Source organism: Ictidomys tridecemlineatus, chromosome 8, assembly GCF_052094955.1.
Source record: "Ictidomys tridecemlineatus isolate mIctTri1 chromosome 8, mIctTri1.hap1, whole genome shotgun sequence".
Taxonomy (NCBI): domain Eukaryota; kingdom Metazoa; phylum Chordata; class Mammalia; order Rodentia; family Sciuridae; genus Ictidomys; species Ictidomys tridecemlineatus.
The window spans coordinates 112,926,789-112,939,943 of record NC_135484.1 but is presented as its reverse complement, the minus strand read 5'-3'; the positions used below and the strand labels follow the sequence as shown (position 1 = coordinate 112,939,943).

Here is a 13,155-nt window from a genome sequence, read left to right as displayed (position 1 = left end):
CTAATGGCTTTGTAGCTTTTCAAAATAAGACACCTAACTTTGGGGGCGAGGGTGGAGGTGGAGGCTGTCCAACTTAGAAACCAAGAACGGTACTTCTAGGTTTGTCAAGAGGCTGCATAGCCTGTTGTGGACATAAATTGGAAAGAGAGGGAAGGAAGACCAAAATGTTGTTCTGTTAAAGGAGATTTTTTTAAAATTACTTTTAAATTCTAATTTATTACACACGATGGCAGAATGTAATTCTTTTGATATTAATTATACTTATAGAGCACATTTTTTTCAGTCACTGATTGTACAACAAAGTATTTTCACACCATTTTGTGTCTTCAGTACATGTTCCATTTCACCACCATTCCTATCCCCTTGCCCTCCCTCTCCCCTTCCTTTCCTTTGCTTCATCTCAAGTTCCTCCATTCCTCCCATGCTTTTCAACACCCCCCCCCATTATGAGTCAGCATCCTCATATCAAAGAAAACATTGGCCTTTGTTTTTTGGGGTTTGGCTTACTTCACTGAGTATTATTTTCTCCAGCTCCATCCATTTACCTGCAAATGCCATAATTTTATTCTCTTTTAATGCTGAGAATTGTTCCAGTGTGTGTGTGTGTGTGTGTGTGTGTGTGTGTGTAATATAAAACCAAAGTTTCCCTATCCATTCATCTATTGAAGGGCATCTGGGTGTGTTCCACAATTTAGCTATTGTGAATTGTGCTGCTATAAACATTGAAGTGCCTGTTTCCATGTAGTATGCTATTTTGGTATTTTTAAGTCTTTGGATATAAACCAAGGAGTGGGATAGCTGGGTCAAATGGTATTTCCATTCCCAGTTTTCCAAGGAATCTCCTTACTGCTTTCCATATTGGCAGGACCAATTTGCAGTCCCATAGCAATGTTTGAGTGTGCCTTTTCCCCTACATCCTTGCCAATACTTATTGTGGTTCGTATTCTTGAAAGCTGCCATTCTGACTGGAGTGAGATGAAATCTTATAGTAGTTTCGATTTGCATTTCTCTAAATTACTAGAGATTTTGAACATTTTTTCACATGTTTATTTATTGATTGATTATATATTCTCTTTGGAGAAGTATCTGTTCAGTTCCTTGGCCCATTTATTGATTGGATTATTTGTGTTTTTTTGGTGTTAAGGGTTTTGAGTTCTTTATATATATATCCTAGAGATTAGTGCTCTATCTGATGTGCTTGTGGTGAAGATTTGCTCCATTTTGTAGGCTCTCTATTCACCTCACAGATTGTTTCTTTTGCTGAGAAGAAGCTTTTTTAGTTTGAATCCATCCTATTTGTTGATTCTTGGTTTTAATTCTTGAGTTATAGGAGTCTTATTAAAGAAGTTGGGATCTAATCCAACATTATAGAGATTTGGGCCTACTTTTTCTTCCATGAGGTGCAAGGTCTCTGGTTTTATTCCTAGGTCCTTGATCCACTTTGAGTTGAGTTTTGTGCATGATGAGAGAGGTTTAATTTCATTTTGTTACATCTGGATTTTCAGTTTTCCCAGCACCATTTGTTGAAGAGGCTATCTTTTCTCCAGTGTATGTTTTTGGTGCCTTTGACCAATATAAGATAACTGTATTTATGTGGGTTAGTCTCTGTGTCCTCTATTTTGTACCATTGCTCTACAGGTCTGTTTGGTGCCAATACTATGCTGTTTTTGTTACTTTTGCTCTTTAGTATAGTTTAAGGTCTGGAATAGTAATGCCACCAGCTTCACTCTTCTTGCTAAGGATTGCTTTGGCTTTTCTGGGTCTCTTATTTTTCCAGATGAATTTCATGATTGCTTTTTCTATTTCCGTGAGGAATGTCATTGGGATTTTGGTTGGGATTGCATTGAATCTGTATAGTGCTTTTGGTAGTATGTTCATTTTTACAGTATTAATTCTGCCTATCCAAGAACAAGATAGATCTTTCCATCGTCTAAGGTATTCTTTAATTTCTTTCTTTAGCATGCTGTAGTTTTCATTGTAGAAGTCTTTCACTTCTTGCGTTAAGTTTATTCCCAAGTATTTTTTTTTTAAGGCTAATTGTAAATGGGGTGGTTTTCCTAGTTTCTCTTTCAGAGGATTTGTCACTGATGCACAGGAGCTTCCAGTGGAAACATGGAGTCATAATTTGTGATATAAAATGAGCTAGGGTTTCAAGAATGGGAATATGTGAACTGGCAAAGTGCCTTGTACCCGTGCAAGCTGGGAAAATGTTTGCTTCATGGTACACTCTTCAATAGGATGATCGTCAAATTAATCTAGGTCATAAACCCCTGTCTAGCACTTCCTTGGAAGGGGAAAATTACCCAAGTTTGCCATGCCCCCACTGTCCTCTGCTGAAAATTAGGATTACATCTACTGTCCTGTAAATTTTGAAGACTAAATGAGAAAATGAATGTAAAGTCCGTGGCACAATGCTTAGCTTATGGTAGGCTCTTAATTCTTAGTTTCTCAATCTCCTTTCATTTGATTTTCTTTATACTCAATTTTAGTGTCTGCAGTAACGAACTATAAGCCTTAGTAGTGAGCCACATAGTCTTAATGAGTGAGTTAGAAGTATAGTTGGGTTTCTCATCTCTTTTGATTATGAAAAAAGAAATTCACATGAACCTAGGAGTGAAGGCATACAAAATAGTTTATGAATGTTTTAAAGGAAAAATTGAAAGATAATTCAGAAAACATCTGGCCACTTTTTCAGTTAACATTTACAGAACACTGTCTTTGTTTGGCGTCCTGTATAATGCATGAGACTGACAAGTGGACAGGTGATTTTTACACACAATAGTGCATCTTGGGCTGTGGGAAATCACAGGATGTTGTACCAAGAGAATTTAACAGCTTGTATCAGTGTTATAAAAATGTGCATCTTCTCTTACTGATTTATATACTTCTAGCAATATAACCTAAGGAAGTTTAATGAAATCTTGGTTATAATAGTAAAAAATTGACAATGGAAAATGTATAACAGTAGTTAGTTGGTTTAATTGATGTATTAATAAATGGAAAATATTCATTGGTCACACAGATATGAATTGGACAAACAAAAAAATTCATTACACATTGCAAAGAGAAAAAATAGGCTACCAAAATGGTTAGAAAGAAAAATTAATTTATTTTGTAAGAAAATTCATTTCTTGAAATCACTGAAAGTCTTTCCAGGTTACTTTGAAAAAAATCATTTTAATATATATATATATTATTGTCATAATTTGGTAGAGGATTGGCGTGTAAGCCAACTAAGCATTTTGCCAAATCCAAATATAGTATATCCAAGAGAGAAACAACATGCACATCAAAGGTGAGCAAGATACAGTTCCAGAAAAGTTGCCCAGGTGAATGGGCTTATTAGCAGCACAGGGCAAAGTGCTTTCACAGTGTCCCAGATTTTAGAGGGACATTTTATAGTAAGAAGATTGGCGAAGAATGATTGGTGAAAAATCATTCTGAAAACATGGAGAAAAAGATGTCCAACAAGTATGTGGGTAGGCAAACCCAGGGAATCCACTGGCTGTTTTTCCTTAGCCAGCATCCGTAAGTAACTTATCTCCATCTTGAGGAAACCTTCCATTTCTAGAAAGCAATTTTAAAAGTATCTTTTTTGATAAAATTATTTTTCCCCTTAGTTAATAATAAAGTAAGCTGACAAAGTCCTGGCTGTTTGCTTTTGAACAACATTCTTAGTAAGGGCAAAAGTTTTTGCTCAAGATTTACAAACAAGTTTGTTTTAAAAGACTTCTCATAAACCTCTCTAATTTACAGCTCTATTCAAGAATGAACTTATACCTTTGGATATACCTTTAAACAGCACCAATGTATAAAATAGATGATTATTCCCATATTTTTTCTCATTTATAGAAATGGACTATCTTGGGGCTTTCTAGTTTTCCCTTTTATATGAGAATTGTATAATAAGTGAAAAGATCTGTACTGTGTGTCAGGATCAGATAAAGTGGTTGGTTTCTGCACTTTTCATCTATGTTGCTTTCCAGTGTAGAATTCCTTGCCTCATCCATCCCTTCTTTTTGGCAGTGATCAAAGGTTGGATGCTGGATGAAGGAAAGGCACAAGAGAGTAAGGTTGCAAATGTCAGAGTCAAAAGAAGAAACCATTCTTTTTTACTGATCCTTTCTTTAAAGTAGAAACTAAACCCCAACTCAAAGTGCATCAAGGATCTAGGAATTAGACCAGAGACCCTGCGCCTAATAGAAGAAATAGTACTCTCAAATCTTCATCATGTCGGATTAGGCCCCAGCTTTCTTAACAAGACTCCTAAAGCACAAGAAATAAAATCAAGGATCAATAAATGGGATGGATTAAAACTAAAACGCTTCTTCTCAGCAAAACAATCAATGAATGAGGTGAAGAGAGAGCCTACATTTTGGGAGCAAATTTTTGCCACACACACATCAGATAGAGCACTAATCTCCAGGATATGTAAAGAACTCAGAAGACTAAACACCAGAAAAACAAACAACCCAATCAATAAATGGGCTAAGGAGCTGAACAGATACTTCTCAGAAGATATTCATTCGATCAACAAATATATGAAAAAATGTTCAGCATCTCTAGTAATTAGAGAAATGCAAATCAAAATTACTCTTAAGATTTCCACTCACGCCAGTCAGAATGGCAGTTGTCAATAACACAAGCAACAATAAATGTTGGCGAGGATGTGGGGAAAAAAGGTACACTTATACATTGCTGGTGGGACTGCAAATTGGTGCAACCACTCTGGAAAGCAGTGTTGAAATTCCTTAGAAAACTTGGAATGGGAAAACCATTTGTCCCAGCTATCCCGGTCTTTAGTCTATACTCAAAGGATTTAAAAACAGCATACTATAGGGATACAGCCACTTCAATGTTTATAGCAGCACAATTCACAATTGTTAAACTGTGGAACCCACCTAGATGCCCTTCAATAGATGACTGGATTTAAAAAAAAAAACTGTGGTAACTATACACAATGGAATATTACTGAGTGCATAAAAGGAGAATAAAATTATGGCATTTGCAGGTAAATGGATGGAGTCAAAGAATATCAGGCTAATAAGTAGGCCAATCCCCAAAAAACAGATGCAGAATGTTCTCTCTGATAACTGGATGCTGACCCATAATAGGAGGGTTGTGGGGAGAATGGAGGAAGTTTGACTGGGCAAAGAGGAGATAGAGAATGTTAAGCGGGTATGAGGGATAGGAAAGATGGTAGAATGAGATGAACATCATTACCTTGGGTACATGTGTGACTGCACATGTAGGTGTGACTCTACATCGGGTACAACTAGAGAAATGTGCTCCATTTGTGTACAATGAATTGAAATGCATTCTGCTATCATGCATAACTAATTAGAATAAATTCAAAAAGTAGAAATATACCTTTCATTTTTAATTGCTGTCATATTATTGAACATCCATGTGCCAAATACTTTAGGCATGTTTTGTTATTTAGTTATCATTATCCTGAGAGGTATGAATAACTACCCTCCCTTTGTTTTACAGACAAGACCCTCAAAGATTAAACGGTTGCTTTTAGCTTTATGCCCTGAAAAGTCAGGATTTGAATCCAGGTCTGTCAAATGGAAACATTCTTTGTATTGCATAAACTGATAATTGGCAAGGGAGTTAGAAGACTCTTAGGACTAACTCCAAATTTCTGATGTGTTACATAAATTTTTTTATCTCTTGTTTGCTTTTCCTGTAAGAAGAAAGGATTGAGGTGACTCTTTAAAGTCATTTCTGAAGTAAAATGTTTCAATTCAAGCATAAAATGTATAGATTATCTACCAGCTCCCTTTATGGACAGCTAGTTTGGTTTATAATGAATACGGTTTGTTTCTGACACCATCACCCTGTAGAGGTGTGAAAAAGGCATATCAGGAGCATGAGTTAAAAGAAGGTAAATTTTTGAAGAAAAGCACCTGAGCATCCAAGGAACATGGCAAATGTGGGCTGACAATTTTGTGGGTAGGACCTAGCAGTGTCTTTAGACACCAACTTCATAAGGTTATTATGCCTAAGTGAGTTTCTGTTTGTTTATGTTTCTGCCTGTCTCACCATCCTTCTTTGGGGATGGTGCTAGACAATACAATGATGACTCAGTTTCATTTTTTTTTTAGGGCCTTAAGACATTTCCAGTTAAGTGATACGTGGCTATGAGAGAGAAACACAATGACTATTGACATAAGAGAGCTAATGCAATGGCCTAACATAAAGAAGTGTCGTTGTTGCAGTATTTATTCCATTTGTACAGTATCTTTTTCTTAATGATGTTATACAGATAACATTGATAGGATTAATCATTTTACATGTCAAAACATTGAAGTATAAAAAAATAATTAGGAGAAGTAAATACCCAGAAAAGAAGCAGTAGACACTTAGATTCCTCCTTAGTATAGCAAGTTAGAGACTTAGGCCAAATTTATTGCACTCACCATTGGTGTTGGAATGGGTGGAAGCTTGACATGGAAGCCCCTTTTGCGGCTGGTCTACTGCTTACCATTCTATACCCTGTGTTTGTGATTGAGGGCCGTGAGCTTTGTTGTCAAATGGACCTACCCCTTTTACTTGTTAGCTGTTAACTTGGAGCAAATTGCCCAAACGTTCTAAAGTCAGTTTCTTTATGAACAGAATTTGGTGTCGTTAATACCTGACTTGTGTTTTCCTAAGAATTAATGTAAATTATACACACACACACACACACACACACACACACACACACAAGCGTGCGCGCACGCGCGCGCACTAGGTTTCTGTTTTTGCGACTAAAAGGCTCAGGGGTCACTCCAGTTGAACTGGGCTGACTGGGCTGCGCAAAATAACCACACAAGAGACACGAATACCTTTTCTTTGGGGTTGCTGTGATGGCTCTTCTGACCTTAAGGGTCTGCAGGAAGAGAGAGAGCGAGCACGATGACCCCTTTATTGAGGAGAAGCTATTCAAATGAGGCAAGGGGTCAGGTTTCAGGGGGCTGAGTATCTTCATGATGTCCACTGTCAGCAGGTTGACTGACACCTGGGTAGGCCACACCCAAGGGCACAATAAGAGGAGGGGACACACACAAGGCACTTCCATGGAAGATTCTATCCTAACAGGGCAAGGGGTTATATTGCAAAGGAACAGGTGAGCGTAGCTTCACCCATGGGCTGTAGCAAGACACACCCATGCACGACCCTAGAACCCAAGAAGGGTGGAGAAAGCTCTGCCACATTTCTGTGACTGAGCGCCTCAGCACCCAGCTGGGGAGTGTTACTCAGTCATGTGCAAGGTTGGTCATACACACACACACACACACACATACATTCACACCCATTTATTTCAATGCCTGGCATATGGACAATGTATCATAAATGCTAGAAATTCTTATGCTCAGAATATGTCAAAACATTGATTCTGGTGAAGTTATAGAGCATGATAACCGGGGCTTATCTGTGACTCAAAATATAATTTATGTGTAGTTGTAAAGATCATCTTTTACTTCTCTGAATTGATAAAGTATAATCTGTACTTCATAGAGTATTATTAGATGTTTTGAAATGAAACATAAGGAGAATATACATAATAATCACATTTGTGTATCCACTACCAGCTTAAGAAATAAAAAAATTGCTAGAAGGCTGTCCTCCCTATGTTTTTAATATGTCTCTTTTAAACATAATTGGACTTTGTTATTTATTTAATCTGAATTTTTTGTGTTTGCTGATAAGTTTAGCCTGTTTATATTAGTATCATTACTGATACATTTGAACTTACTTCTACCATATTATCTGTTTTCTATTTACCTGACTATTTTGTGATACTGTTTTCCTTATGATCTGCTCTCTATTGGTTAGAGCAACTTAATTTCTCTTTATTCCTTTTTTTCCTTCTGTTGATCATCCTTCAAGTTGTAACATGCATCTTTCACTTTGCAAAATCTAACGTTGAAATCAGTGTCTACCATTCTTCTCAACATTGGAAAACTAATTCTAATCACCCTCCACCAATGGTTTTGATCAGTATTTTATTTCCATTTTTTAGTTACCCATATCAGACTTTATTAATTGGTATTGTTACATTTAATTTTTATGTTAACTTACGTTGTTTTCTGATACTCAGACTGTGAATTCCTTAATTAAGTGGTTATTCTCACTTTTTTTTAAAGATTTTCAAAAGAAACAACCAGACGATGATTCCGCTCCAAGTACAAGTAACAGCCAATCAGATTTGTTTTCTGAAGAGACCACCAGTGACAACGATAATACCTCGATAACCACGCCAACTCTTAGTCCCAGCCAGCAGCCGCTTCCGACAGAACTGAATGTAAATTCACCGAGTAAAGAGGAATGTAAGTGCCTGAATTTTGAGAGGTGGTAGAGAGAGCAGCCTAAGAAATGTAGTATGAGCTTCTTGGTAATGTCTCATGCTCATGGGTGGGGCAGGGAGCGGGGTGGAGTGGGCAGCAGTTCTTTAAATTCAAGGTAAGTATTCACACATAGAACCCATGTTCAGCAAGTTAGATAATAATTTTCAGCCATTCCATAGAGTGAAAGTTTTTCTTGGATGATAGATTTTTACATTAATTGTCGAAGTACACAAAGTTTTAAGCCAGTATATAGCAGTGACTCTCAGTTCTAGTTGCACATTAGATTCTACTGGGAAATTTTTTTGGCGGCAGTGGGTGGGAGAGTGGGATGGTGGTACTGGGGATTGGACTCAGGGGCACTTATCCACTGAACCACATCCCCAGACCTTTTTGTTTTATTTTGAGACAGGGTCTTGCTAAGTTGCTGAGGCTGGCTTTGAACTTGATATCTTCCTGCCTTAGCCTCCTCAGTTACTGCGATTACAAGTGTGCACCACCATACCTGGCTATACTGGGGACTTTTAAAATAATTTTAATCGTTAGCTCCACCTTTGATTCTAACTTAATTGGTCTACATGGAGGCCCTAAAATATCTATCTTCTCTCTCTCTCTCTCTCTCTCTCTCTCTCTCTCTCTCTCTCTCTCTCTCTCTCTCTCTCCAGAGGATTCTAATATGCAGCAAGAGTTAGAGCCACTGGTCTAGGGAACTTAACCCTGTCATTAACTAGATCTTGACTGTTACTAAGCATTTAACTTAGATAATAATACTATATATAGAACACAAGGGAGTAGTTTATTTTGTTTACTCTTCTATATGTCCTTCAGTAATGAATACTATTATATATGTAATATGGAAGTTTATTGTCTACTGAACCTGTATAATGCTCTCTTTTGGGACACAACTATAACTAATAGTACTTGTTGATGGCACAGCAGTTTTTGCCTTTTAAAAGCTTTACTTTATAAGGTTGGAATTTAGTGTTTCAAGTTTCATGAATATCCATAAATGTGATAGGTCAGGAAGTTGTTTTAGGCAGTTTTTTTTGCTGTTGTGACTGAAAGTCTCGACCTGAGTAATCTTAGAGGAGGAACAGTTTATTAGAGGGCTCACAGTTTAAGAGGTCTGAGTCTATAAACAGCCGGCTCCATTCCTCACGGTTCAAGGTGAAGCAGGACAACATGGCAGAAGAATGTGGCAGAGGGAAGCAGCTCACATGGTGATCAGAAAGCAGAGAGAGGTCTCCACTTGCCAGATACAAAGATGTACCCCAAAGCCACACCCCCCCAATGAACCACTTCCTCTAGCCACACTACCTGCCTCCAGTTACCACTCAGTTAATCCCTATAATCCCATAGGGATTAACTCACTGATTAGGTTGCGGTTATAACTCAATCATTTCTTCTTCAAACTTCTAGCATTGTCTCACATGTGAGCTTTTGGGGGACATCTCACATCCAAAGCATAACAGATGTTCTGTTCACTAATTTAAGAGAATTTAGGAGAGAACAAAGATTTATCCAAATCGTTCATATTCAGATATATTTAGAATATAAAAGACAGTTTTCAAAGAATTTATTATTTAGCAGGAGAAATTAAATGTATTTGTTATGTTGTATCAGAGTTTATTAACCAGAAGTGACTCCACCCCCACATCATTTGATAATGTCTGAAAGCCAGAAATATTGCTGAATATCCTGGGTTGCATAGGACAACTTTCCCTCCACAACCAAGAGTTATCCAACCAGACATGTCAGTATTGCTGAAGTTTAGAAACCCTGATACATAGTTGCATGCACCAGTGTTAATGGACCTTACATGTTGAAAATAGGGACTGTCGAAGAAAGGCATTGGGCTCCTGGAGGAAGTGATATTGAAGATGGATAGAAGGTAGTGAAAAGATATTCTCCACACAGTAACATGAGCTGTGGAATAAAGCTTCATGGCATTCTTCATTGTCTAGTGACTCCTTTAGAGACTTTTGTGGAGGAGAATGGAGAACAAGGCTGGAAAAGTAAATTATGATCAAGCTGTAGAAGCTTCAATGCCCAGCTAAGCTATTTGGGCCATGATAAGCAGAGAAAATGATAGCATTACAGTTATTTTTAAGAAGTAATCTGATAGTATTGAAAATTGGAAGTACTATAATGGAATAACATTATAGAGAGATAATTTTTAATATTATGATTTGTTGAGTGGAACCAGGGCAGACAGTAGGAATCATTTAAGAGGAGATAAAACGGATGGTAGCGGTAATGCTAAGGCAGTAGGTTTTGTTTTGTGAAAATCAGTTCAGTATCATGTATTTAACTGTGGAGCTGATCAAAGCTTTGGTTCCTGTCTTAAAAAAAATACACACCATTCATTTGTGTGCAGTTTTCCACAAAATTATAAAGTTCATTGTAAGCCCTTAGGTCAAGAACTTAATAGTGTAAGGGAAAAGTTGGAGCTGGTCAGGATCTCATCTGATGGAACCTGGATTGGAGCTGTACATACCAAGAATACACTACCACAAACCAATTTCAGTCAACCAAAATGTAGGTAAGACTGAGATAATAACAGTTGCCTTTGACTGAGCACTTTATGTGCAAAACAGATTCTACTTGTTTTGCATATTTTCTTTTATTCCTCATGACAACCCAGTGAAGTGGGTATTATCATAATCCCCATTCTGAAGATTATGAAACAGGCATAAAGAGATCATACAATATGCCTGTGGTCACAAACTAAAAGATACCAGGACCAGGATTCAGATTCATCCATTTGGCTTGAGTTCATGCTTTTAATCATTTAATTCACAATATAAAATATACTTGTTGCAGAGAATATTCATATTGGCAAAGTCAGTGCTTGCTCTGCCTATAATCAAGGTCTGTGGAAACCCAAATCATAACTTAAAGTTACTTTAATTCATCTTGAAAAATCAAAACAGGAATTAGAAATAAACATATTCATATGATTAAAACATTTTCTTTGGAGGGAAACCTTCATGGGAAGCTGACCCATAACAAAAATTTATATAGCAAATTATGGGTTCAGAACAAGTAGAGTTAAATTAAGTGAATTTTTAAGCAAAACACGCTGAATGTCTGGTATGCCCTAAGAACATTCAGAGTAAGTCTTACTTCACTGTAAGATTCCATCTTCAGACCATTTCCCCTTCTGCTGCCTGGACTTAGTCCTTCCTGGAATTCTAGAGCCTCTGGGATACAATTCTTTCTATATTTTCATAGTTTACTTGCCTAGACCATTGTAGAATGCCATGCATTTTCTTCTGATATATAAAATCCTAAAGTCTGATAAGGATGTTTAGTTCTACTAACATTGGATCCATTCTCTTTCTGGGGACTGCCTTGGGCTCATCTTAGAGTTATACTCTCTGAAGGTCATCACATTTCCTAATTCCTCAGGTTTTCACATATCTGGGGGAAATGAGGAGATTTGCCAGTTTGACTTAAGTTTGTATTGTTCAACTGAGGAGGTTGAGTTGGCACACGGGAGAACACAGTGAAGGTTCCAACAGTAGTTTAAGCTTTAGGGGTTAAATACCAAAGATGAGACCTACAAAAATCAGTGAGGATAGACTTTGAGTGAAACCCCCACATTTAGAGAACAAAAGTGATAAGAGGCAATGAAGATGTCAAAGAGGAGAATAATGATGGTGGACAAGGTCACAAAAACCAAGCAACATGTTATTGAGTATGGGGTTTAATAATAATGATAACAAAATGTTTACTTCGTATTTATGAAGTGTTTGCTCTATTGTAAGCACTCTTCTTAGCTTTTTATAGATACTGACATTTGATTGTCAATAAAGCCTATGAGGGGAGAACTTTTTATTATGTCTATTTTTATAGATGAGAAAGTTGAAGCACAAAGAGGTCCAGTAACTTCTGCCTAAAGGTAAAGAGCTTCTGTTTGGCAGAGGATCCCATATTCTAACACACTAATTTAGATCCATAGTCTTTCCTTTCAAACACTCTAACATATTGCCTAAATGTTGTGAAAATTCTGCAGAAGTTATAAAGTGACAAGAGGCATTTGGATTTGAAACTGGTTACCTTAATAAACTATTTCAACTATTTGCACTTTAATTTAGCAGTCTTCACTCAGTGCCTGCTGTATGTTAGGCACTAGGTTTAGTGCTGGTACAGAAATGAATAAGATTAGATCTCTACCCACAGGGAAGTCACCTTTTCAAATAGAGATTCTGGCTTGTTCTCCCAAATAGGCACATAATAATATTGTAGTATAATGAAGGCAGATGCCAGCAGTGATTAACAGACATGTCATTTGCAAAAGCTTTCCCATTTGGGCTTTACTACACCTTCTAAGTTGAAGGCAACTGTGCTAGAGTAAGGAAGATGTATGCCAGTTTGTTAAAGCTGTCAGGGTGAATGCTTTATAAGTCAAGGTGAGGTAATTAAGTGATTGTCAAGTAGTAGTGATGACCATGTGAGATTAGATATGCCAAACCTTTCATATTTCTTCATCTGTGACCTACTTGGGAGAAGGATAAAGAGGCAGCTGGGAGTTACCTATCTTGCTATTCATAGCGACCACAATTTTATGTGTCGGTCCTTCTTGGCTTCCCCTGCAGACGTATGGAAAAGTGTAGGGTATAGGAGTTGCTATCGGTACTGCATAATCTTTTTAATATTTAGTAGGTATAGATCTTTGCTATCGTGTTGATCTGGAAATGCTATACTTTCGTTGGAGTTTGTTGGAAGTTTTAAATTTTTTTCCCTTAATAATCAAGAGAATGAGTATTGCTTAAATCTACTTTCAACCTCTTACTGTTAAATGAATATAACATCAGAA

General features: G+C 37.1%; 1 protein-coding gene across 2 annotated transcripts in view; it reads left to right on the top strand.

Annotated features, from left to right (window-relative positions):
• The window catches only part of Zfand3 (zinc finger AN1-type containing 3), a 328,149-nt gene that overhangs the window by 215,663 nt on the left and 99,331 nt on the right, over positions 1-13,155 (top strand). For both annotated transcript variants that reach the window (XM_078020079.1, XM_078020078.1), the window contains one exon: positions 8,136-8,318. In XM_078020079.1, the coding sequence (XP_077876205.1) occupies positions 8,136-8,318 (183 nt within the window). The remainder of the gene's footprint in view (positions 1-8,135; positions 8,319-13,155) is intronic.